We start from the raw sequence: 23,454 nt of genomic DNA, 5'->3' as shown, positions 1-23,454 counted from the left end.
CGAACGAATCATACAAATTAGTTGAAAAAGTCTTAAGGTCATACGATACAGTAGAGATTCCTCGTTGATTTTTTCTTAAAATTTTGATAGTAGGTTAATTTCAATGTATACTTTTCAAATATTCAAAGAAAAAAGTACCTTCATGACTTACTTTTTGAGATAATTTGGTTCGAAATTTGCATATTCGTAAGAAAATCCCTGAAATTTCATAAATTCTGACTTTTAAAGAATGGATAAGTTGTTTTACATTGTCATTTTATAGCTGACTATAAGGTCTGTTATTTGCTTAATGTATAAAACCGTACGGTGATCTTTATTTCCTAACATCCATCACTCTTGTGGATAGTTTTCTCATTTTCAATCTTAAAACAACTTTCTAATTTATATATTTATTTCCATTTTTAGAATTTTCTGTCTATACAAATCCATGTATAAGGAAGGCGAATTAATAGATAATTGTTTAAAGACACTGACAGTCATTTCAAATAATTTTGAAACATGAAGAAATTTTTTTTATTTCAAGGGATATATTGTTCTGTTATGTTGCTCAAAATTTAATATTTAATGTAGTGTTTTGTTGACTATTGTTTGTCTTTTACACGTTTTTGTGTGGGTCATGGTACTATTTGTTTCCTCGACTTATTTTTATAATTTTCATTGCGATATTTCCGCTATCTATTTTATATTATGTTAGATTCTCAACTAGTTGATACATAAAACTCACATGAAAATTTTACTTATAAAAATAAATTGGTATATTTCATGATTATAAATAAATTTGAAAATTTAAATGTTATTTGAATTACTCTATTTTTAGAGTTCATGTGAATATCACGTGAAAAAATGATGCTCACTTGGCGTTATGGGCCAGGTGATTTAAAATTACCAAATAATGAAATTAAAATTACATAAGTGAACACAGTCGTCTTCAATATTTTGTCTTATTTGTTATTTAAAATGGTATCAGTTTTTTGTAGTGATATTAAAAAAGTGTTGCTGTATTTTTGTGGGAGTAGTATATATATGTTGTGTACGAATTGTAATGTTGCACAAATTATAATTTGTACAGAAATTTTGTAAAAGTTATCAGTGTTTTATGAATCACTTAACACAAATTGATGATACATGCACACAGTCGTTTGTTTCACAAATTTCTGTCATATTTCCATGACTACATGATGCAATCGTCTCTTCAGCATTGATACAAAAAAAACATAATAAAATCACAAAAGACATATTTATGGATATGATTTTGGTATAAGAAGAAAAATTAAAATAGAACATGTAGAATTTAAACCATTTTGTTTTAAAAGTTTTATGACAAGGACAATAGCACTAAATGTTAGGTTGAAGTATATAAATTTGAATTAAAGAAATTAAGCTGATACATGTTAGAAGACAAAATTGTATCACTTGGTGCAAATGGTATGTGCCAAAAAACTTATAACTTCTACAAAAAACTTGTAATAAATTATAATTTGTACAAACTTACATCTTGTACATGTACACAACATACACATGTACTTCTGGAGTAAGACATATCTGAAAATGCCTGTAAGCTAGCTATGTACCAAAAACCAAATTAATTCCGTTATATAAATCCACAGTGGAATGTAATCTTCATGGTAGACGCATTTTTTTCAGAAATCAGAAGAAATATCATTTCTTTTACTGCATTTATGTAAACATAAATTACTACGTAATTTTTAGTACGTTTGCAAATAATTTACTTATACATGTTATAAAACTATTACTTATTACTCAAATCAAGTGAAAATGATCATGATGTTTTTAATCATTTGTGATAGGCTTTGAACTAGCTTTCAGTAACTTCATGATATTTTATATTGGTGTTTTGCTTTTATTGTTTTTGTGCCTCGTACTGATCTGTAAGTGCATCTTTTGTACCGTTTGTTTATATGCCTTGCTGTTGCACTACTGTCGTAGGTAAGGAGAGTGTTGAGAGCTCAGAGACATGTTTAAACCCGCCACATTTATTAAGTGCCAATCCGAATAAAGGAGCCTATAGTTCATTGTTTGCGTTGGTTTAGTTCTGTCATATTTGTTTTTCGTAAATTGTTTTGTCATACATTAGGCTGTTAGTTTTCTCAATTTGTTTCACATTTTTCATGTCGATTCCTTTCATAGACGATTATTTCATGTATTCCGTATGGTTTGCATTATTGTTGAAGGCCTACGATGGCCTATAATTGCTTGCTCACATCTACTTCATTTCTTACTTTTGTGGATAGTTGTCTCATTGACAATGATACCACATCTCTTTATTTTTTATATATGTCACCACATCGTAAACGTGGCACCATATAAAACTTATGAATAACATATCTGAAGAAATGTCAAATTATAATATAATTGCTTTCAAATATCAATGTAAGTATAAAACCTTATCAGCAAAATATCAAAAGTTACAAATACATCAAATATTTATTAAAATTAATCAAATTGTTTTAATAGTATAATAACGTATAAATATACATGTAAGTAAACCTTATATTCACAATATGAAACACATCTAAAACCTTTTATGTAAGGGATATAAGCCGATAACAGTCCATTCTGTAAAATATTGGACAGGTCTGAGGCCGCAGGCCGAAGACCTGTTCAATATTTTACAGAATGGACTGTTAGAGGCTTATATCTTACTTAAAACATTGTTTAACACGTCGATAAAAGTTTAAATAAAAGAAAAGCCAGCAAAGATTTATTTTCATCAAGTATGAAAATTGTTTTGTGAATAAACTTTCTTTACATTAAATATATCCTACATGTTGGCCCCATTAAACAAAAACTAAACTTAAACCAAATAGACAAAAAGAAAGTACAGCTGAAGGTAAACAACATGTATTGCTACATGAAGAATAAGACACAGGGTATGTGTATCATGATTTTTACGTGCGCAAGGACTACTCACATTTTCTGCTGATAGTCATTGATAGTTTCCGTGAATACCATTACATACGGTTTGTGTTTCAAAATGGATAAAGTGATGAAAGTATATTTCAAATGCAAAAACGAAGAAAAAGATGTCGTTGCATGTATTAGGGATTGTGTTGTTTCAAACTTTGGATTAAAATCAAATGTGTAATTGGAATCTATTCAGATACAGTATTCAGTGTTGATTACAAAGAGGATATAGACAAAGCAGCTTACAATGGTTAGTTATATATATATATTATATTTCAAAATGTAGTCCTCCTCTTTTAGTTTCTTGTTTCTTCTTGGGTTTTATTTTTACTAAGTGAATGAGAAAAGAAAAATAATAGGATATGAAAACAGGTTCTTGTCGAACCATATCGATTGCACCGCAGTCGATTTTATTACAAATACATATTAATTAATATGAACAAATGAAGAAATAGCAACATGCAATCAGTTATATTCTTTTATTGGAATTTTAAAGAGACTGTACCCAAACGGTACCACCTGAATACATCCCCCCTTTTTTCTGTTTTTTTTCTTTCTGCAAGGTCGTGTCGCCCTTTTTTCATTTATTTGTTTATTGAGTCCTTTGTGTTTTATAAATGTTACCGAAATATATTCTTGTCTCGATTTTCTTTTGAAAAAAAAATCTCTCATAAAACGATCACTGCAAAAAGTGCGAATCGGAAACACGATTGGTTTGTTTGACAAATAAAATGCGGTAATGTGTTCCTTTATTCTACTTTCCATATTCATCGTAGTTCATGAGCGAAGTGTAGCATTATATTCATATTTAAGCAATAATATCAGACTTAAAAAAACAATACTTCTTAATCACTTTAGAAACTTGAATATTATTAAAACTATTATAGTCCACTAGTTTATGAAAGAAATTCAAGATTCGCACTTTCTACACAGGATAAGGTTTAGTTTGTTCATGGCCCTTGTATTGTAGCATGATCTATCAAATTTAAAAATAATTACTTCATTGCTTAATTCATTTTTAATTGTAGTTGAAACTGATGTTAGGAAGAATAAGAGCAACACCAGAGGTCAATTTTGATAGCCTAAAGACGGATGAGAATAACTCTTTTGAAAAAAGAAATAAATTCATAAAATCCAAAGAACAAGACCTTCAACGAGCATAATCAACTATTTGAATTCGTCTTAAAAGAGACAACCCCAAAACATGAGAAAATGGCTGTGATATAAGTATTGGATGTGTTAAAAATCAATTTGAAAGTGATTTCTTTTCCTCAAGAAACCGTTTTGATGAGTGACAAAGTTATTGTATTGGAAAGTGACTTTAATAAAATGTTTCTATTTAATTGCCATTTGTTCTTTGGTTGTATTCAATGTTTACAAGATGAAAACAATTGGGGTAATTACAGTGCTTATCCAGTGACCTTTGGGGTATCACATTAGCAATGACTAAAACAGTTTACCAAATTGCAGTTAGATTTCTAACTGATGAACTGGTAAAATATTTTAGCAGATTGCTCAAGTGAAATGTTGTTAGTAAGAAGTGAGTGCTGTAAAATAAAAAGTTATACTTACCACCAACCAGTTAGTTGATACCTTTGTCAATCATTTATAACAAAAATAATACCTTACTATCAGAGATGGGTCCGATTACTTTCAATGTAATTGATTAAATTACAATTACTTTGTCATTTGTACGATTAAATTAAATTAATGATTACATCATTTCTGAAAGTATCTGATTAAATTAATGATTACATTGGCAAAGTAATCATGATTACATCTGATTACAATGAATTTAAAAACAAAACATTTTGAATGATGTGAATGATAAACGTTCAATATAACTATAGCATTTTTGAGAAAGTATTTTATTTGGTTCAATTATAAAATGATAACTTCAAATTAAACTTCATCTATTTAAATAAACACAAAATTTAACTACATATTTATACATTACACTTTATCACCAATGATCTCTGAATTATTTTGAATTAAATTTAATAAAGATATATCATAAGAGTTTTTTGTTTGTCTTCTGACCTCTTTCATAATTTATATGTATTCCAAGTTGCAGTTTATGGTAGTTTAAATATGGATGAAATAAAGTTACTGATTAAAACTATGTTTTAATAGAAGTGTTAAACCAAATTGTAAACAATATGCAAGTACTAAAAATCATTGCATTTTACATGTCCAGTCCAATTTTTTAAAATTCTAAACAACATATTTGTCCACCTTTAAATTTAGTTTGTGCTAATTAGATAAATTTTCATATCTGATTTATCTTTTATCATATATATTTCCCTACAGCTATACTCAATTGGTAATTGCAATAAAAACAAACCTTAATTAGTGACTAGTCTCCTTCCTGTCAATTCAAAGTTGACAAAAATCACAAAAATTAACAAAAGATTATAATTCAGGGTTAAAGAAAAGTATTACTTGAATATGTAACAGTTATTATCAAATATTAATATGAAGATCATTATAAAACAATGAATATACATGTATGTACAATATCTTTTATCAAGATAAAAGGTATAAAAGGTATATAATTGTATTATATGTCTCTGCTTAGGCTAATGATGACTTTTCAATACTGTAACAGTTTATTTTTTAATGAAGTAGACATGCTTAAAGTAACCAAACCATTTTAGTATGTTAAAAATTTATCAAATATGAATAACAAAGAGGTTCATTTAATGACCAAAAACACAATTTTAGATTTTTTTCATTGTAATCAGAATGTAATCAAAAAGTAATCATAATTACAGGGTATTTTGAAAAGTAATTGATTAAATTAAATAACATGTAATCAGATTTTTGGCTAATTAATGATTACACTGATTACTTGAAAAATTGTAATCAATTACAGCTGATTAATGATTACAATTACAATTACCCCAAGTCTGCTTACTATATATAGTATGAGTCACTGAATAAAAAGGTCTAAGTTTGACATGGAAACTTCTATAATAAATAAATATTATAAATGAATAGTTTAAAACATTGTTTTGTAGCTGTATATTTTATAGCTTCGTCTTCTAAGAGAAAGTTATTGTGCAATTTTGATTCGAATAATATTTTCTATACAAATTACTGATCTGCTGGCATTAAAGGGAAATAATTTTATAGAGTTCAAATGTACACTAAAAATTTAATCAATGATACCAGGCTTATTATTTTGCCTACAAAAGATTCATCAATACGACTTGAATAAAAAAAATTGAAATGCAAAATATGTATGAATGTGAAGGGCATGTACATTTGTAGGACACAAATTAGAAAGGTTTTGCAAAATACTGCTTATAAGTTATTTTGTGCTCCTTGGTAGTGTTAATTATTTCCCTTTAATGCCAGCAGATCAGTAATTTGTATAGAAAATATTATTTGAATCAAAATTGCACAATGAATTTCTCCTAGAAGACGAAGCTATAAAATATACAGCTACAAAAAAATGTTTTGAACTATTCATTTATAATATTTATTTATAATAGAAGTTTCCATGTTAAACTTAGACCTTTTTATTCAGTGACTCATACTATAGTAAGGTATTATTTTTGTTATAAATGATTGACAAAGGTATCAACTAACTGGTTGGTGGTAAGTATAACTTTTTATTTTACAGCACTCACTTTGATAACCAATTAAGATTAGATATAATTACATATATCTTAAGATTAGTTATAATTACACATATCTTAAGATTACTTTTAATTACACATATCTTATAATCCTGGTACCTTTGATAACCAATTAAGATTAGATATAATTACATATATCTTAAGATTAGATTGTTCTAACAATAAATGGAAAAATATTTTATTTTCCATAATAAATCAAGAAAAATTATTTAAGTTTGGAAATGGTTATCTGTCAAACATTAAAGTAAAGATGAAAAATAAATTTTGGCAGGATGTATTCCATTCATGGGACAGTATTGTTGATAAAGAAGAAAAGAATATGTGGGAATATTTGTTGTCAAGTCCACTGTGGATGAATAATTGTATATAAATAGAAAATAAACCTGTATTTTATAAAAACTGGTTTAATAAAGGTATATTTTTCATTAATGACATTGTATCAGATGCTGGAAAATTTTTCAGTTTAGAACATTTAGTAGAAACATTTAAAGTTGATAGAAATGTTATGAAATATAACAGCATAATTTCTGCTGTAAAGAATGCAAGAAAATGATATGTTTTTGATAATTATAAACTAGTCACATGCACCTTTTATTCCTTCATTTGCCAAGATTTTTTTTAAAAGCTCAAGGGGAACTAAAGACATGTATTCACTGTTAATTAAAAATAATATAGTTTCAACAGGCCAGAAAAAATGGGATCAAATTGTGAAGGTAGATGAAGAGGAATGGAAATTAATTTTCAAGTTACCTTTTAAAGTAACAAAAAAAACCAAACTGCAGTGGTTACAATACAGAATAAATCAACATATTTTAGGTACAAATAAATTTTTGAATAAAATTAAGGTCACTGACAACCCAAATTGTACTTTTTGCAAAGAAGAAGTAGAAACTATTGTACATTTATTTTGGAATTGTGAGATTGTTCAAACATTCATTGATGAAATTGACTCATGGTTATTGTCAAATGGTATAAGCGTTCCATTTACCTTAAAATATTTTCTATTTGGGGATACTACAAAATCATTTAGGGGGAATGCTGCAAATTTGATTTATATGCAGATAAAACAATATATTTTCAACTGCAAATATTTTAAGAAATCTCTATCAATGCAGGCAGTGCAAAGTAAAATAAAATCTTTATACAACACTGAAAAGTTAATTGCTGTTAAAAATAAAAGAGTAGAAATTTTTGACAAAAGTTGGAATGCTTTTGCCATTCTTTTTGATGAATGATCAGATATTTTGTTTTACATTGTATAGGTGTACATAAATTAGTAGAAATAGAATTGTCATATGATATATTGTTTCTAACATGAGAAAGAACTACATTATTCATCTCTGCAAATAACTGAAAACAAACAAAAAACTTTATCTAAAAAATATTTATCTTTCAATTATCTATTTACTTATTTATTTATTTTTTTTATTTTTTTTTATTTTTTCTTTAAACTTCTTTTTTTTTTTTCTTTTTTTTTTATTTTTCTTCATAATTTTGAATTCAAAATAATCTACAGACATACTTAAAAATATATAGCTTATATATATTTATTTTTTATTACTTCAACTACTCACATTATATATTTTTCTCATAACCTGTGCATTTGTTATATTAGATAATTATGGTTGATTATCTTAATGGTAAACTTCATTTTTTGATATTACTGATATGGTATATAATATTTTCAAATATGGAAAATTGTATGTATAATACTAACAAAAACTAACAGTTGTATATATATGTTATTTACTAATGTTAACTAGGCCGGGATAAGGTACCGGTACTTGATGTTTGAAAACTAACAAATGTACAGATTTCAATAAAATATGATAAATTAAAAAAAAAAAGATTAGTTATAATTACACATATCTTAAGATTAGATATAATTACATATATCTTAAGATTAGTTATAATAACACATATCTTAAGATTAGCTACAATTACACATATTTTAAGATTAGTTATAATTACACATATCTTAAGATTAGATATAATTACGCATATCTTTAGATTAGTTATAATAACACATATCTTAAGATATGTAATTATAACTAATCTAAAGATATATGTGTAATTTTAACTATAATAAAACATAAATACCACTATGAGAAAACTTCCTAAAAGTGTCGTTTGTATCATAAACTTTTATCATGACGAATTCATTTATTGTAAAATATGATTGATTACATTCAAATATCCAATTACTCTTAGAACATTATCAAAAATATCATTTGTTCCAATAGCCTATTTGAAGAAATAGTTGATAATAGTATAATTATGTTTCAATTTAAATATCTCCATCGAAGCAAAATCTATAATTACAGTATCATACATACATTAATATTTTTTTTTTCATTTAATACGCTCCTCAATACAAAACAGTGGATTTATTAAGAGAACAAATTTCCGTACCACCTCCCCAGAACACATCACACTGCCTGTTGCTTAGTCTTTAGTTTTCTATGTTGTGTCTTGCGTACTATTGTTGTTCTGCTTTTCTGGTTTTTTTTTCTTTTTTAACCATGGCGTTGTAATTTTTTATCTATGAGTTTGAATGTCCCTTTGTAATCATTCGCCCCTCTCTTTTTGAACTGGATGTCATAGAATTATCAAAACAAAAGCAGGGGTGATGGTCTAAAACTTTAAATGGCACTACATGGATAAAACCAGAGGATTCCGAAGAAGGGCGAATTTCCTTTAGCAGTGTTCAAAATTAAGGTGTCGCATATCAATGATGAATTATTATTATTTCCAATTATTGTATATTGATCTTAACAAAAAATAAATTAAAGTTAAATGTTATCTCAGAAAGTATAGATACGATAAAGAGGTACGATTTTGTTCATTTAGTGTCTTGTTTATTAGTTTCAGCAAAGCTTATGAACCATTCAGTTCCTTCAGGAAAAGTTCCACGTTTCGCGGGGGATGAATTACCTGTCTTTTCATTAACTTTAACTATTCGTGCATCCTTCTGAAGAATGTTTAAGGGTTTTTTGCGCCAGACGAAAATTGTTTCGTATAATAAGAATTTTTCTATTTCGTTAATAGATATATCTTTTTTTCCTTTGAACTTTTCAAATAAGACACATGCAACATCTTTATCATCTTGACGGTTCTGCATATTGATGGTCTGATTTTTTTTAACCACATAAAAGTCGGAGAATGAAAATTTGCTAGTATAAGATTGAGTTCCTCGATTAAATGCTTCTTTCATGGAAATGAAACTTTTAGGGTGGTTTGTAACAAATATTAAATCGTAAATAGGTGAATTTTGTGACTGTCGCATCTCAAACGACAGTTTAAATTCATTGTGTTCTTTAAGTTGATTTAAATACAAATCCACCAATGCACTTCGTCTCGGTATCTTTTCGATTTTCGATTTAGAAACATGTGTTTCAATATCTTTAAACTCCATTCCAAAAGTCTTTGCGACATAATCTCGATTTGAATCGTTATGAAGGAAACGGTTTACAAAAGATGAAAGGAAATTAACATATAAACTTTTGTAAGGGCCACAGTAATCTTTTACTTTATCAAATGGTCCTTGACTAAACCCAAATAAATCAATGAAGGTGGTCATGCATTCCATTTCGTCAAGAACTGGTTTAATTCTACTGAATTCATCATTTTGTAGAGTGACAATTATTGGAAAGTCTTTATCCTGGCTGGCCACCGTATGAATCCTAGATTCGCCAACAGGTACAGGTACATGTATTTCTATATCATAAAACATAAATAAATATTTAATATTTTCGACAAGTTTTCCAAACTTTTTTGAATCCTTTTCAATCAAATGCAGCTTGACATAATATTTTGATAATGGGTTTGTTCTTTCTTTGATTTTAAGCGGAACTTCTGAAGGCTCGAATTTATTTAAAAATGTGTTCTTCCAAATAAAATGACGAATTGCCACGTGTAATGCAATAAGAGGTGAACCGTACTTCTCAATTTCTGAAGGCCATTCTTCAGAATATCGACCAATACCAGCTGATACGTCGTAGATTTTGGTAACCAGTTCATGACCCGACTGTTGCGTTGAGGCAATGAATTGTTGTAGGTATCTCATGTACATGGAACGTTTGACAAGACCATGTGGTGTATCCTCATCAAAAAAGTTTTGTTTCCTCTTACCTGCAATGCCAAATTTGTTTATTTAATTGATATGTATTTTTACAAATAAATTAACAGAAAAATTCACTGCTAGGATTGTTGATTGTTCCTTAGACCTATATATTTTTTCATGAATGAGAGGGTTAGCGCTATAGAACCAGGTTTAATCCACCATTTTCTACATTTGAAAATGCCTGTACCAAGTCAGGAATATGACAGTTCTTGTCCATTCGTTTTTGATGCGTTTTGTTATTTGATTTTGCCATGTGATTATGGACTTTCCAAATTGATTTTCCTCTGAGTTCAGTATTTTTGTGATTTTACTTTTTACACCGGTTGACCCGAGGTCAATCGGCTTAAATGGCGTCATTGAACTATTGGTTCTCCCTGTGATATAATAACATGAGCATTGTAATATACGAAAATTACGAGAAAGGTCACTAATTTGAAGGTCGTCTATTTAGATCTGTTTCAGTTACCGTGTTGGTAAAACATTCTTTATTTGAGATCATCTTTTTAATACAGTTGCTGAATATCAAAAACATGCAACGCCCTCGCCCCCTCCCCCCACCGCCCCTCCAGAAACAAAATAAAAATATAGTGAATCCGGGACGAATCAAACAGAGAGAAAAAAATTATAAGCAGTCGCTTTCATTTGGCCTTTAAGATATGCATGGGAGCAGTCATGCAGTCATTTTCTGATTGCAATGTCAAAATGAAATATTCACTGAACAACTATATATAATGTAAACCATTGATTTCAACAGAAAACATATGTAAGGAGCTGAACGATAGAAAGAGGGAAATGTTAGTAATCGAACGGCAAACTTCCTGGCAGTTCTAGCTCCGATCCGCATAATACTCTATGCTAAATGGTGTAAAGGAAAATAGTTCCGGAACGGAAATGATCAAAGTGCGGAGTTTAATCGAACGGGCAAATGTAAACACAGGAAATAATGCTATCGTGCAAATAAAATAAGGTTATGTATACTGACCGACTTTAGAAACCCAACACTCATTTTGTTGATTGTTTTTACCAAATCTTGTTTGATTCTCTTACAACTACTTTTCATGCTTATCATACTACTTTCTCCTTACAAAAAATCAAAATCTGACTTAACTGTGGTTATTGAACAAACCGAATTTTTGAAGTCGCACGAATTTCTTAAAGCGACATTTTGGACCCATGAAATATTGTTTCAGTTTTGTTTTGCTTTGTGAAACAGTTCTTTCAATCCTTGCCTCACTCAAATCAGTTTAAAAATGTTGCATCTCCATTTTGCCAAGACTGAGAAATAAAAAAAACTGAATTAGCCCTTAAGAATACTTGAATACCTAAACGTGCTGCAACAAAACTGTATGACTTCCGATACTCGTCTTTCTGTCCTTCCGACAACGTTACAAGTAGACAAGATTTGTTGCTGGCCATCAATGAACAGATCAACTTGTTGTGAACATGAAACGTCAACAGAATTTGATTACGCAACGTCATTTGCCAGGCATGTTTACGGCCGCAACGTCAACTGCTTTAATAAATAAATCAAATTGTCGAGTGCCATTGAGTAAAGATTAATGCCATAAATGTTTCCCATCAACTGAATTGCCAAAGAATCGACTAAAGGAAAACCTGTAAAGCCCTCAAGTTCCAATCGCATCATTGCCAAAACTAATTAATGGGTTGAACAAATGAAAAATCAGAAGTTGTAAAACAGAATTCAAAACATGTCAGACAGAATTTGTTGACCTTTCTGACAATCATTTTGACGTTGATAACAGGCAGTCATCGCTTTTGACGGTGACACATTCATTAAAAAATAGCACAAAAATAATCTAATGTTGCGTTTCTAAAGTCGGTCAGTATATCATATTTAAGCAAAAGACATTGCATTAAATCAATCTCTGAATTCATTTGTTTACATTTGAACCAAGTTGATTAATGAATAAAACATACATACCGTCACTGTACCAAAATTGCACCGAGTACACAAATCGCACCCATTTAGCAAAAATAGAAGTTGAAATCTAAGAAGTATTTTAAGAGATTAAACATTTTTTATTGATGATTTGACAATATGCATGTCTTTCAACTTAGGTGAATATATCTAAATGTACACAAAATGTTCACAGAATATATCAACAGATGAAGTATCTTGAGAAAAAAATGTATTCTATGTAAATATCGCCATGCGACGTCCACAAAAAGTCAACTATTAAAAATGAGCATTTACAATAAGTTACAGACAACCATTTCTTTGAAAATGAAGAGAAAGAATAGACTATTGTCATGTCATTCTAAATATTTGGAAAAATAAAGCAAAACATTAATTATGCGAATTTTTTAGATGCATGCAATTACATCACAGAATCGTGGATCGTTTCGATGTCAGTTCAAACCCATTTTCTATGATTTTATATTGATTCCAATTCAAATTGGTGAAACAATATCGTAAATAAGGATAAATCTACAAAATAAATATATTTTTTAGGGTAAATTAACGTTAGAATGAATATATACAAAAATCTTAACTCTGAACAATACGAACAAGATAAACACTCGCCCCCCCCTCTCCCAAATTTTTTTTAAATACAATAAAATAAAACAACACCCTTAACAAACAAAACAAGGTGGGATGTAGGATGTCGAACAATAAAAAAAAATATTCATATACTAAAAAAAATCGTTAAACATCCCCTTCGTGTTTTTCGAATTGACAAATATTACAATAAGGGTCATGGGATCCAGGAACAAATGGTGGCAAAAATAGTAATGCAGCTTGTTAGGACATAACAGTAGCTTTAAGAAAAACACAAAGTTGCAACAAAAATGATAAACTAATGATTAGATTGTCACAAAACCACAAGCCCTGTTTAAACCCTAAAACATGTCCATTTTAAGTATAGACCTTCTGAGTTCGTTTTGCAAGATACTATTGTCATTTCACTTTGAAAACGTCCATTGTGGGTCTATAAACGATATCCATAGTTCAATTTTGGATGAAACCACCTCGTGATTGGATGCAGGCCTCAATCCTGCGTCTCATCTCCTAGTTATTCGTCGGATTTCCTTCTATGGTATTTGTCATAACCAAAAACAGCAAAATTTCCTTAAAATTACCGATTCAGGGACAGGAACCCAACAACGGGTTGTCCGATTCATCGGAAAATTTCAGGGCAGATAGATCTTGACCTAAAAAACAATTTTACCCCATGTCAGATTTGCTCTAAATGCTTTGGTTTTTTAATTATAAGCCAAAAACTGCATTTTACCCCTATGTTCTATTTTTAGCCATGGCGGTCATCTTGGTTGGTTGGCCGGGTCACCGGACACATTTTTTTAAAACTAGATACCCCAATGTTGATTGTGGCCAAGTTTGGTTTAATTTGGCCCACTAGTTTCAGAGGAGAAGATTTTTGTAAAAGTTAACGACGCCGAACGACAACGGACGACGGACGCCAAGTGATGATTAGAAAAATAGTATGTACTATTCGCAATATTGTGCAAAGCACCCTCCATGCATCTGTAAACTAGACCCTCTAACCGTGGCTGAGCCGATGAAAACAGACTTTTTCATCTTCTCGAAATTAGTTCCCAGAAACATGCAAGGATGGATAGGACATGAAGTTGTGCACCTGCTTATTTAATTTAATCTTATTCATTACGGGGAGGATTATATATCAATGCCTCAAAATAATTACCTGAGAAGAGTAATTGTAGATATTATTTTTCTACTATATGCATCTGTCCTGAACATAAAATGTGCATAGCTACATAGACTGCGATCTGCTTTAAATTTGTTAAAATAGACAGATTGTTAAAAAAGCACATGCTTTAAGTCAGAAGCCTATTGTTCAGTGGTTGTCATTTGTTGATGTGGTTCATAAGTGTTTCTCTTTTCTCAATTTTTATAACGATTATATCATTGGTTTTCCTGTTTGAATTGTTCACACTATTCATTTTGGGGCTCTTAAAAGCTTGCTGATCGATGATTCATGATTAGCCGTCAACAATCCAGCTCAGCGAAATTCAGTGAGTCCTAATTTTATAAGTCGCCTTAAACATACCAGCTCAGTTAACAGAAGTAATTCCTGATTAAACAATTTGTCTTAAATATACCAGCTGATCAAACTATAGTGAGTACTGATTGCATGAATTGCCTTAAACATGTCTGCTGAGCAAACTAGAAGTATGACTGGTCATTTTATTCAGATTTGACCACTGATTCATGTGATATATATTTTGTCCTGATTACATGATTCGCCTCAAACATGCCTGCTCAACAAACCAAAGTGTGTCCTGATAACATGATTCGCCTTAAACATGCCTGCCCATCAAACCAAAGTTAGTCCTGAATTCATGATTTGACTTCAACAATCCAGCTAAGCGAACTTCTGTTAGTCCTTATTTCATGATTCGCCTTCAACATACCAGCTCAGCAAACTTCAGTGAGTCCTGACTACATTATTCGTCTTTAACATGTCTGTTCAGCAAATTTTTTTACAAGTATATGCGACATTTTGCGTAAGAAAAAAAAATCCTTATATGTTTTGTTTTAACTAGTTTTTAAAAACAAAGTTTTTTTCCTGACAAAGGACAAGTCAGCTAAGGCTACTAAAGTGTAGGATCACATGTTGTTAAGTGTTTCTTACCTTTCTTCGTCTTTTTGTTCGTCTTATCAGAGTCACCACCTTGTTCAGTTTTGTCTCTAAAAATGCAATATAAAGGAAATACATATAACACGCATGTTTATTATAATTTCTTTGAAAAGTTAAAGTTAAAGACTTTAATATATGGTCTGAGCCCACAATTGTCGTCCCTTGATTTTCGTTGTCCATGAATGTAGTCCCTAGTGTGGACAGTGTGTTACTTGCCAATTTTATACCCCTTCCAAATGTCTCCATGTTTAATGCCTCAAATAGCAAGGCAAGTGATGAAATGACACTGTTAAAAAATTTGGGTCACGAATTTTAAAGTAAATTAGTGATTTTGTCGGGTTGAAAAAGGTTCAAAATTTGCACTTCAGAAGTTGTCAAATAAAAGATTTTAAGAACCTTTACATAAAATTGTCCAAATTTTGAATGAGAGCCAATGAGGTTTTCTATGATTTTGATATAATTTGTCCCAAAAATAGTACACACTGTAACTTTTTTGTTGGGAAAGCGCAGGTGGGATTTTTTTAATTTGCAATTATTGTCCAAAAGAAATGCAATATAAAATAATTGTGGTCTCGGACCATATAAAAAAACAACATGTTATACAGATGATAGTATTACGCTTATTCTGATTTTCTGTACTAATGTAAGTTACACACGTGTTATTGATGCAATGTACATATGAAAGTCAAATACGTGTTCTCTACCATAACATACTGATTTAAATAACACACCTGTTGTTTGACCTATAATTCCTATTTGAGAGAAACACGTGTTCCTATAGTTACTTTAATAAGATAAAATGACATCTTTCATGAGTTCGATGACACTGATGGCGGGCGTTTAGTCCCATCAGAAAATACCATTGACATGTTTATTTTCTTGAAAATGCCGATAAAAATATAAATTATTCGGAATACTAAAATTATGCTGTTCTCGTGCATAGATATCCTTAGCTTTCATGGGGCTATAACTTGATTATATCATTTACTCACTTGTTCGGCTGATCATGTTCTTGTTGTCTAGTCTCTGTTGATGATTTTCGTGTTGTCGGTTTCCTTTCTTCATCTGAAAGAAATATTCCTCATAAAATTTTAGAAGCGAACTCATTGTTGCTAATATACAATCATGAATTTGTTGAATTATGCTGAAATTCGAAATTGTGTTTTCCTAAATGCAAATGTTAAAAAATCATGAATTTGTTGAATTACTCTGAAATTCGAAATTGTTAATTCCTTAATGCCTATTGATAGGTAGATGCCATCGAGAAAACATGTAATAGCTTTACCCTAGGTTTAGTGTTATACAACCAGGTTAAATCCATCATTTTCTACATTTGAAAATGCCTGTACTAAGTCAGGAATATGACAGTTGTTGTTGAATATGTCTTTTATCATTTGATTCTGTCATTTGATAAGGGACTTTCCGTTTTGAATTTTGCTCGGAGATCAGTATTTTTGTTGTTTTACTTTTTTCTTAACAATAAATGACAATAGTGATAATGTTTTAATAAGCTTGAAAAAAAACCTGTTAGTTCTGCAGAATCTAAATATATAGGGGCTGCACTTTGAACTTGAATCTTGTCTTTTAGAGGAACTATATTTTAAATTTGCAAACTGTCATTGCTTAAATGTATGACATTAGGACTCTCGTAGATAGTTGTCTAAATTACAAAGATGCCACATCTCCCAATATTTATGTTCTTTCAGATTTGCTTGTAATTCGGCAGTCATCGTTTTTTGCTGTTTGACGTATTTTTTGTTTATCGTTATTTGTTGTTATATAAATAAAACCGTTCATTTTTTCTTATGAATTGTTTTTACATTTTGTCATACCGGTGCCTTTTATAGCCAACTATACATTTCAAGTTGATGAAATTTCTTGAATTTACTGTGACCTGTTATTGTATACATGTGATTTGTTCACATTACGGAAAACAACAGTTTTCAAAACACACAGTATATCATATGTGGATTACTTAAGTATTAACAACACGGACCTTTACAAAATCTACAAATATATATGGAGAACTAGTGTGGCAAATTATTCCTTTATTCAATGACCATAATAAAAAAGAAATTCTAAGTAAATGTGACATTATGTTTAAGAAAATACAGTTCTTGTCAAGTTATTTTTAACAATTTCAGAAAAACAGAGAGCTGTTTTCCTGACAAAGAACAAGTCAGCTCAGGTTACTAAAATGAATAAGAACCACATGTTGTTAAGGGTTTCTCACCTTTCTTCGCCTTTTTATTCGTCTTATCAGAAACACCACCTTGTTCAATTCTGCATCTGAAAATGCAATATAAAGAATATATAGATAACACGCATGTTTATTATTATTTCTTTGAAAAATGAATGACTTTGTTATTTAACAAAACAAACATGTTAAACACATGTTCTATAGCATAACCTACTCATTTAAATAACACACCTGTCGTTGACGTACAATCCGATGTGAGAGACACACGCATTTCTACAATCATTTGAAAAAAGTTAAACGGCTTCTTTGATGTGTTTGATAGTGCCACTACTGTTGAACGTGTTGTTCCATCAGTAAACACAATTGACAAGTTCATTTTCCGAAAACTAACTGTCGATAAAAAATTTAATTATTCAGAATACTAAAATTGTTCTGTTCTCATGTATAAATTACCTTAGCCTTTTTAGCTACATTTTCTTTAAATTGACTGTTTTGCCAATCCGATTGTTTTTTTATTCTAGTGCCACTGATGCGTCTGATGTAGACCAACAAAACAATGGGAATACCATAGTACAGGCTTTGTATAGTTAATGCGGCTATAACTTGATAATTACATTACTTACTTTTTCGGCTTATCATGTTCTTGTTGTCTAGTCTCCGTTGATGATTTTCTTGTTGTCGGTTTCCTTTCTTCCTCTGAAAGAAATATTCCTCATAAAATTTTCAAAGCGATTCATTGTTGCTAATATACAATCATGAATTTGTTGAATTATGCTGAAATTCGAAATTGTTTGTTCCTTAATGCCAATGTATAGATCGATGCTATCGAGAAAACCATGCAATAGCTTCAATCTTGGTTTAGTATTATAGAACCAGGTTTAATCCACTATTTTTATAATTTGAAAATGCCTGTTCCACGTCAGGAATATGACAGTTGTTGTCCATTCGTTTGATGTGATTTATCATTTAGTTTAAACAATATTTTATTTCAAGAAGTGCACAAAAATATTATTATACAATATGAAATACAGGGATTCGGAAACAAGAAAAACTTATATAAATCCGTCTCCCTTTTAAAAAAAATGACAAAATTAGGAACATAGTATTAGAAACTCGTATTACGTAATTTTCAATTCTTAGCTAACATGTTTATTCTGTGGTTTGCCCGTTGCTCAGAAGTCAGTTTGATCTAAAAATGTGATCAACTCGTATTTAAATAATTAAGATGCATGTAACTGAAAAATATGTTAATGTTTCGAAAATAAGGTTACATCAAATAAAGTTTCAAAATCTTAAACGACATCGACATAAAAATAATTGATGGACCAAACCTCCCTGTTTCTAAAATAAATCTTTGTACAACTTTAAAAATATTTTCGTTTTCCTCATCACTGATTAGTTCACTACCGGATAATAATGTTTGTATATTATATATTGGTAGTGTAGAAATGGTTTGTGTTCTGATGAGTCGATTTATCATTTGAATTTGCCATTTGAAGAGGGACTTTCCCTTTTTGAATTTTCTCGGAGTTCATAATTTTGTGGTTATCTTTTTTCTTCATAATCAATGACAAAAGTGATAAGGTTTATATAAGCTTGAAAAATACAGTTAGCCTTGCCGCATCTAAATATATAGGGACTGCATCTTGAACTTTAATCTGGTTTTTGAAGAGCAACTATATTTTAAAATTTGCAAACTGTCATTGCTTAAATCTATGACATTTGGACTCACATAGATAGTTGTCTTCATAACAAAGATGCCACATCTCCAAATATTTATGCTCAGTCAGATTAGTTTGTAATTCAGTCCTCGTGTGTTGCTGTTTGATGTACTTTTTCGTTATTTGTTGTTATATGAATAAAACCGTTCATTTTTCTTTTGAATTGATTTAACATTTGTCATACCGCGGCCTTTTTTTTTAAATAAACGATATTTCAAGTTGATGAAATTTGTTGAATATGGTGACCTGTTATTGTTTACATGTGATTTGTGACATAACGGCGAAACACAGTTTTCAAAACACACATTATATGAAGTCTGAACAACACGAATCCCTACAATAATTGCGAATATATATTGAGCATAACATTTTGTATTCCTAAGTAAATGTGACATAATGGTTAAGAAAGTACAGTTCTTGTTAATTTTTGTTTTAACTAGTGTATAAACACAAAGTTGTTTTCCTGATATTAGACATGTCAGCGCAGCTTGCTAAAGTAAATCAGGATTCCAAGTTGTGCAATGTTTCTTACCTTTCTTCGTCTTTTTGTTCGTCTTATCAGAGTCACCACCTTGTTCAGTTCTACGTCTGAAAATGCAATATAAAGGAAATATATATAACAAGTTTATTACATTTTTTAGGAAAGGTGAATGACTTTGCTATTTAACAAAAACAACATATAAAACAGATGTTAGTGATACACCTGTTCTCTGATGTTTTGCACTGATGTTAGTGACACACGTGTTATTGATGTAATGTACATATGTAAGTCAAACACATGTTCTCTACCGTAACATACTGATTTAAATAACACACATGTTCGTTGACGTATAATCCGATATGAGAGACACTCGCATTACTTTCAATTATTTTAAAAAGATAAAATGGGTTCTTTGATGAGTTCGATAGTGCCACTACTGGTCGGCATGTTGTTCTATCATTAAATACCATTGAAAATTTCATTTTCTGGAAACTGACTGTCGATAAAAATTTTAGTTTTTCGGAATACTAAAATTGTTCTGTTTTCATGCATCAATAACCTAAGCCTTTTTCGCTACGTTTTTTTTAAATTGACTGTTTTGTCCTTTCAACTGTTTTTATTCGAGTGCCACTGATGAGTCTGATGTAGACACAAAAAAAAATACCATAGTACAAGCTTTGTATCTTTCATGGGGCTCAAACTTGATAATTACATTACTTACTTTTTCGGCTGATCATGTTCTTGTATCCATTGTTGCTTATCTACAATCATGAGTTTGTTAAATTTTGCTGAAATTCGAAATTGTTTATTCCTAACTGCCAGTGTGTAGATGCCATCGAGAAAACCATGCTATAGCTTCACTCTTGGTTTAGAGATATAAAACCAGGTTTTATCCATCATTTTTTACATTTAAAAATGCCTGTACCGAGTCAGGAATATGACAGTTGTTGTTCATTCGTTTGATGTGTTTTATCATTTGATTCTGTCATTTGATTATGGACTTTCCGTTTTGAATTTTCCTCGAAGTTCAGTATTTTTGTGGTTTTACTTTTTTCTTGACAATAAATGACAATAGTGAGTAGGTTTTCATTAGCTTGAAAAAAGACCTGTTAGGCTTGCCGCATCTAAATATAGGGGCTGCATCTTGAACTTGAATCTTGTCTTTTAGAGCAACTATATTTTAAAATTAGCCAACTGTCATTGCTTAAATCTATGACATTTGGACTCACGTAGATAGTTGACTCAATTACAAAGATGCCACATTTCCGAATATTTATGTTCAGTCAGATTTGCTTGTAATTTGCGATTATTGTTTGCTGCTGTTTGACGTTCATTTTTTTTATCTGTTGTTATATAAATAAAACCGTTCATTTATTCTTTTGAATTGGTATTTCATTTTGTCATACCGGTGCTTTTTATAACACACTATAGATTACAAATTGATGAAACTTGTTGAACTACTATAGTGACCTGCCACTGGTCACATGTGATTTGTTCACATTACGGAAAAAAAACAGTTTTGAAAACACACTGTACTTAAGTCTGAACAACAAGTAGGATCACATGTTGCTAAGTGTTTTTTACCTTTCTTCGTCTTTTTGTTCGTCTTATCAGAGTCACCACCTTGTTCAGTTCTGCCTCTAAAAATGCAATATAAAGAACATATATAAAACATGCATGTTTATTATATTTTCTTGTAAAAATGTAATTTCAAAATGAAACTTGGAAAAGTGAATGACCCTGTTATTTAACAAAAACAACATATACAAAAGATGTTAGTGACACGCGTGTGATTGATGTGTTGTACATATGTAAGTCAAACACATGTTCTCTATTGTAACCTACTGATTTAAAAAAAACGCCTGTTCGTTGACGAACAATCCGATATGAGAGACACACGCATTCCTACAATTGTTTTAAAAAGATCAAACAGCTTCTGTGTAGAGTTCGTTGGTGCCACTACTGGTAGGCGTGTTGTTCCATCAGAAAATACCATTGACAAGTTTATTTTCTGGAGACTAACTGTCGATAAAAAATTTCTGTTCTCATGTATACATTACGATAGCCTTTTTCTCTAATTTTTTTTTAATTGACTGTTTTGTCCTTCCAACTGTTTTTAATTCGAGGTCGACTGATGAGTCTAATGAAGACAAACAAAGCAATGGAATTACCATAGTACAAGCTTTGTATCTTTCATGGGGCTCAAACTTGATAATTACATTACTTACTTTTTCGGCTGATCATGTTCTTGTTGTTTAGTCTCTGTTGATGATTTTCTTGTTGTCGGTTTCCTTTCTTCCTCTGAAAGAAATATTCCTCATAAAATTTTCAGAGCGAATTCATTGTTGCTAATATACAATCATGAATTTGGTGAATAATGCTGAAATTCGAAATCGTTTATTCTTAAATGCCAATTAATAGGTAGATGCCTTCGAGAAAACCATAACTTCACTCTTGGTTTAGTGTTATAAAACAAGGTTTAATCCACCATTTTCTACATTTGAAAATGCCTGTACCAAGTCAGTAATATGACAGTTGTTGTCCATTCGTTTGCTGTGTTTTATCATTGATTCTGCCATTTGATAAGGGACTTTCCGTTTTGAAATTTCCTCGGAGTTCAGTATTTTTGAGTTTTACTTTTTTCTTCACAATCAATGACAAAAGTGATAAGGTTTATATAATCTTGAAAGAAAACTGTTAGCCTTTTCGCATCTAAATATACAGGGGCTGCATCTTGAACTTGAATTTTGTCTTTTAGAGCAACTATCTTTTTAAATTAGCCAACTGTCATTGTTTAAATCTATGACATTGGGACTCACGTAGATAGTTGTCTCAATTTCAAAGATGCCGCATCTCCGAATATTTATGTTTAGTCAGATTTGCTTGTAATTTGCGATTATCGTTTGTTGCTGTTTGGCGTTCATTTTTTATGTTATATATAAATAAAACCGTTCATTTATTCTTTTCAATTAGTATTACATTTTGTCATACCGGTGCCTTTTATAACAGACTATATATTACTAATTGATGAAACTTGTTGACTTTACTATAGTGACCTGTCACTGTTCACATGTCATTTGTTCACTTTACGGAAAATAACAGTTTACAAAACACACAGTTCTTAAGTCTGAACAACACAACTCCCTCTAAAAACTGCAAATGTATATTGAGAACTAGTGTGGCAAATTATACCTCAATTTACTAACTTGAACATTTTTTTTCAAAGTACATGTGACATTATGCGTAAGAAAATACAGTTCTTGTTAAGTTGTGTTCAACTACTCAGTATTTTATAAAAACAAAAGACAAAGGACAAGGCAGGTCAGCTTATTAAAGTGAAGTAGGATCACATGTTGCTAAGTTTTTCTTACCTTTCTTCGTCTTTTTGTTCGTTTTATCAGAATCACCGCCTTGTTCAGTTCTGCGTCTTAAAATGCAATATAAAGAACATATATATAACACGCATGTTTATTATATATTCTTGTAATGTAATTTCAAAATGAAACTTGGAAAAGTGAATGACTTTGTTATTTAACAAAAACAACATATAAAGCAGATGTTAGTGATACGCCTGTTCTCTGATGTTCTGCACTGATGTTAGTGACACACGTGTTATTGATGTATTGTACATATGAAAGTCAAACACATGTTCTCTACCGTAACATACTGATTTAAATAACACACATGTTCGTTGACGTATAATCCGATGTGAGAGACACT

At 30.3% G+C, this 23,454-nt stretch overlaps 1 protein-coding gene across 3 annotated transcripts in view; it reads right to left on the bottom strand.

The window, feature by feature from the left end:
* Nucleotides 1-8,652: 8,652 nt before the first annotated feature.
* LOC143054710 (uncharacterized) overlaps nt 8,653-23,454 on the bottom strand; it is a 36,123-nt gene continuing 21,321 nt past the window's right edge. Inside the window, exons 13-20 of one of the 3 annotated variants that reach the window (XM_076227729.1) lie at nt 23,106-23,161; nt 21,963-22,035; nt 19,786-19,841; nt 18,156-18,228; nt 17,566-17,621; nt 16,325-16,397; nt 15,327-15,382; nt 8,653-10,700 (exon numbers count right to left, since the gene is read on the bottom strand). In XM_076227729.1, the coding sequence (XP_076083844.1) occupies nt 9,412-10,700; nt 15,327-15,382; nt 16,325-16,397; nt 17,566-17,621; nt 18,156-18,228; nt 19,786-19,841; nt 21,963-22,035; nt 23,106-23,161 (1,732 nt within the window). In that variant the 3' untranslated portion in view covers nt 8,653-9,411. Of the gene's footprint in view, nt 10,701-15,326; nt 15,383-16,324; nt 16,398-17,565; nt 17,622-18,155; nt 18,229-19,785; nt 19,842-21,318; nt 21,375-21,962; nt 22,036-23,105; nt 23,162-23,454 lie in introns of all 3 variants that reach the window. The other 2 variants (XM_076227728.1, XM_076227727.1) reach the window with 2 other exon arrangements.

The sequence above is a fragment of the Mytilus galloprovincialis genome, chromosome 12 (assembly GCF_965363235.1).
Source record: "Mytilus galloprovincialis chromosome 12, xbMytGall1.hap1.1, whole genome shotgun sequence".
Taxonomy (NCBI): Eukaryota; Metazoa; Mollusca; class Bivalvia; order Mytilida; family Mytilidae; genus Mytilus; species Mytilus galloprovincialis.
This window is presented reverse-complemented; position numbering and strand designations above follow the sequence as displayed.